We start from the raw sequence: 4188 nt of genomic DNA, 5'->3' as shown, positions 1-4188 counted from the left end.
TGTCACCAGGGCAGGCTGGCACCATCCCAGCCATCAGATGGCATCAGCCCCACACAGTTTTTGTGTCCTGGTGCTGGGAGATCCAGCATTTCTGCTGTCACCAGGGCAGGCTGGCACCATCCCAGCCCTGGGTGCCCTTCTCCTCCCCAGAGAAGCCTGGCAGAGGCCAGAGAAGACCTCGCCCTGCGGAAAGAACACGACACAGCCCTGAGAGCCGAACTGAGCCAGGTGACCACGGCCCACGCCGAGCTCACAAACAGCTTCCAGGCTTTGCAAAGCCAGCTCCAGCGGGCGGAGGAGCAGAAGGAGAGGCTGAGCCGGGAGCTGCGGCTGCTGCGGGAYGAGCACTCGGAGCTGCTGCACGGAGCCAGCGCCCTGCGCAGCGACAATGACCGCCAGGCTGGCCACATCCGCCACCTCCAAGGTATGGGGACAGGGAATGGCCTGGGCTCTGCCCTGCAAAAACACAGAGGGGACAAGGAAAACACTCCTAAAGCCGCAGCGCTCAGAGCTGCAGGCACACCAACTGCTGCAAACCTCACCTCGCCACAAAACCTTCTGATTAACAAAGAGCCCCTAAAGTTGGCTCTGATCAGATTAAAAAGCTCAGAGAAGTCACTTTTCTAGAAGAGAGGGTGGAATAGGACACCTGAAAAGAAATGAAAATCTGAGATGTGTCCTCAGCTCAGAGGAATGAGGATTTTGCAGCATTGCCAGCCCAGCAAACGCTGCCCTGCAGCTCCAGTGCTGTGGGATGATGATGCCACACAGGAGCCGAAATTATCCCAAAACACAGGTCAGACAGAGGCAAAGAAACTCACACACATTATTTTAAACTCACACATGTTATTTTAAACTCATACACATTATTCTAAACTCACACACGTTACTCTAAACTCACATACATTATTCTAAACTCACACACGTTACTCTAAACTCACACACGTTATTCTAAACTCACACACATTATTTTAAACTCACACGTTATTCTAAACTCACACACGTTATTCTAAACTCACACACGTTACCCTAAACTCACACACGTTATTTTAAACTCACACACGTTATTCTAAACTCACACACAACTGTTTTAAAACATAATTATGGAAGAGAGAGTGGGTCGCAGTTCTAATCTCATAACAGGTCTTGMATGAACAGCTTTAAAATAAACTATAAATGACTTGAATAAAAAGCTGCCCAGAAAGGGTAATGAAGAGCTAAAAATCACATCCCTTCAGAAAAGAAAGTTCAGTGCAGCCAACAGTGGAGAACAGAACTGTACCACCCCTGCATAAAGATAAMCAGAGATTTACACCAACCTTGATTTCCTCCTGTCCTCATTTCAGATAAACTGCAAAAAGAGCAAGAGCAGAAGGTGACGTTGGAGGCAACMATCAGCCATTTGCAGAGTAAGGAACACAGAGATGCACAAAGTAAGAAATCTTCTTTGGTGCTGGTGGGGACAATAATGTGAATTTTTGTGTTCCCAGACTTGATCCACAACCAGAACAACCAATGGAAGAGGCAGGAGGTGTCGGTGCAAAGGAAAGGTCAGCAAACTTTGTAACCCCCACGTAGCACTCCCTGGACACAGGAACACTAGCCCTGACTCTAGGAGAAGTCTACATTGGTTTAGAATAAAGGGTAATTTTAGAGCTGCACAGAATGAGTTGTTTTGCTAGCTAATATCAAAACATAAATGTATTTATGATGGCAAACACTTTAAAAAATAAATGGATTTCACTGCAAATTCTACCTCAATGGCTACGCCATCTTTTTTCTAGACAAAATACATTCCAGTTTATAATTGCAATTACAGCTGTATTTGACAAAAGTAATAAAAAAGGCATTTTAGCTCTCCCTCCCCTCCATTTCTGGCAACTGCTTAGAAATATTGCTCTAAAGAGGATAAACTTGTAGCTACAGCAGAGGCRGACCTGTGCTAACAATCTCAGCTCCTGTTTCTTCTGCTTTGTGTGTAGCACACAAATATTATCCTTAAACTGTAGCTGAGTAAACAAGAGCTAAAGCAATCCCAGAGCCTGGAGCTGTTTCTCACCAGAAGCCTGACTGTTTTCTAGACCAGGTTTCCACCACACAGACCCCAYCTCTCACTCCTGCCAAGGAAAAACAAAATGCTGTGCTAGAGCACCCCGAGGAGGAGGAGGGAAAAGAAAGGCTGAAGGATGAGATGCAGAAAAGGACATCCCAGCTGAGAGCAAAGGAGAACGAGGTGAGGAAGTCACTCAGCAAGCTTGGGGTCTCCTGTAAGATTAGCTCTGCTGAATTTTTATCCGAATTACCAGGCTTGGTAAAGCCCCCGTGAAGCACAAGCACAGGGTTCCAGCAGCAGAGTTCTCCCCATCCAAACCCAATTCTGCTCTCACATGCAGGAGAGCTTTGACAACCTCACAGGGAAGCAGCACATTAATCATCAAAGCCCTGAGCATAAGGGAGAGGAGGAAAAGAAAAGGTTTGTAATAATAACAGCAATAAAAATAACAGGAAGGGTTTGCTACAGAAGCAATGCCCTTACAATTGGACTGCAAAAAAAACCACCCCAAACAGTCAAAGGTTTGTAGCCTTTTGCACACACTTTGCTATCAAACCAGATTTGTGCCAATGAGCAGCCCCTCAATTCTTACAGCAGTGTTCAACCAGCAAGGATTTATTTTAAAAACTGGTTTATAATTTAATGTAGCAGAGCTGAGAGCCACACAGGAGAGGAGTCTGCAGAGCTGCAGAGCTCATCAGAGTCGGGGAAAACTCATTCTGGTGAGGAAAAGGGGCCATCCCTGAGTTTGGGGTTGTGCAGCACAACCAAGGCACATGGCCCATGTGTCCCATGTCTCAGAGGGCTTMAAGGACTGTCAGGGTCAGTAAAACRCAAAATGAATTTCAGAAAGAGAGGCCAACCCTGGCAGAAGTTTGCATTCCACTTCTTCCTGACCTGCACACTCTCATAGTCATAAAAATCAGTACGGCTGCTTTCTCCCATCTGATGGGAATGGTGACAGCAAAGCCAAGAGGGCAGTGGGAGGGTGGCAGAGTGGGCATTGCCCCAGCACCTGCTGCCAGTAACACTGAGCTGTGCTCTGTCCCCACAGGATCAGGACATTGAGGTGGCATTGCCCTGCTCCAGTAAGGGACACTCAGGTGGCATTGTCCTGCTCCAGTAAGGGACACTCAGGTGGCATTGTCCTGCTCCAGTAAGGGACACTGAGGTGGCATTGTCCTGCTCCAGTAACACTGAGCTGTGCTCTGTCCCCACAGGATCAGGACATTGAGGTGGCATTGCCCTGCTCCAGTAAGGGACACTCAGGTGGCATTGTCCTGCTCCAGTAAGGGACACTCAGGTGGCATTGTCCTGCTCCAGTAAGGGACACTCAGGTGGCATTGTCCTGCTCCAGTAAGGGACACTCAGGTGGCATTGTCCTGCTCCAGTAATGGACACTCATGGGACATTGTCCTGCTCCAGTAACTCTCTATCCCCACAGGATCACCAGGATGCTCCAGAGGCAGAGCAGGGCCATGTCCCTGCACAGGGACAGCGCTGTGGCCACTGTGGGAGCCCGGCCAGCCCGGCCACCCCGGCTGTGTGCCAGCAGCAGGGGACACCTCCTGCTCAGAGCCCCTCGCTGTGCTYGCAGTGCTCGGAGCTGCGCTGGGAGCTGGAGGCGCTGAGCGAGGAGTACCAGTCGTGCCTGAGCCGGCTGCGCCAGTGCCGGGACGAGCTCAACCGCTCCCACGGCAGCCGGGCACAGGTGGGAGCTGCTGTCCCAAATCCCGACCCCCAGCTCCTGTCCCAAACCCCAGCTCCTGTCCCAAATCCCGATTCCCAGCTCCTGTCCTGACCCCCAGCTCCTGTCCTGATCCGCAGCTCCTGTCCCAAATCCCGACCCCCAGCTCCTGTCCCAAATCCCAGCTCCTGTCCCGAGCTCCTGTCCCAAACCCCCAGCTCCTGTCCCAAATCCCAGCTCCTGTCCCGAGCTCCTGTCCCAAACCCCCAGCTCCTGTCCCAAACCCCAGCTCCTGTCCCGAGCTCCTGTCCCAAACCCCAGCTCCTGTCCCAAATCCCGACCCCCAGCTCCTGTCCCAATCCCCAGCTCCTGTCCCAATCCCCAGCTCCTGTCCCAAATCCCGATCCCCAGCTCCTGTCCTGATCCCCAGCTCCTGGCCCAAATCCCA

The 4188-nt window shown here is 50.8% G+C and overlaps 1 protein-coding gene across 1 annotated transcript in view; it reads left to right on the top strand.

The window, feature by feature from the left end:
* TRAF3IP3 (TRAF3 interacting protein 3) overlaps nt 1-4188 on the top strand; it is a 14009-nt gene that overhangs the window by 8278 nt on the left and 1543 nt on the right. The window contains exons 6-10 of the mRNA XM_057387505.1: nt 4-424; nt 1347-1409; nt 1491-1550; nt 2082-2233; nt 3498-3764. Coding sequence (XP_057243488.1) covers nt 4-424; nt 1347-1409; nt 1491-1550; nt 2082-2233; nt 3498-3764 — 963 coding nt within the window. The remainder of the gene's footprint in view (nt 1-3; nt 425-1346; nt 1410-1490; nt 1551-2081; nt 2234-3497; nt 3765-4188) is intronic.

Source organism: Malurus melanocephalus, unplaced genomic scaffold, assembly GCF_030028575.1.
Source record: "Malurus melanocephalus ecotype Western Australia unplaced genomic scaffold, MMel_1.1 scaffold_1232, whole genome shotgun sequence".
NCBI classification, from domain to species: domain Eukaryota; kingdom Metazoa; phylum Chordata; class Aves; order Passeriformes; family Maluridae; genus Malurus; species Malurus melanocephalus.
Note: the sequence above shows the minus strand (reverse complement) of the source record. Positions and strands in the feature narration are given on the sequence as shown.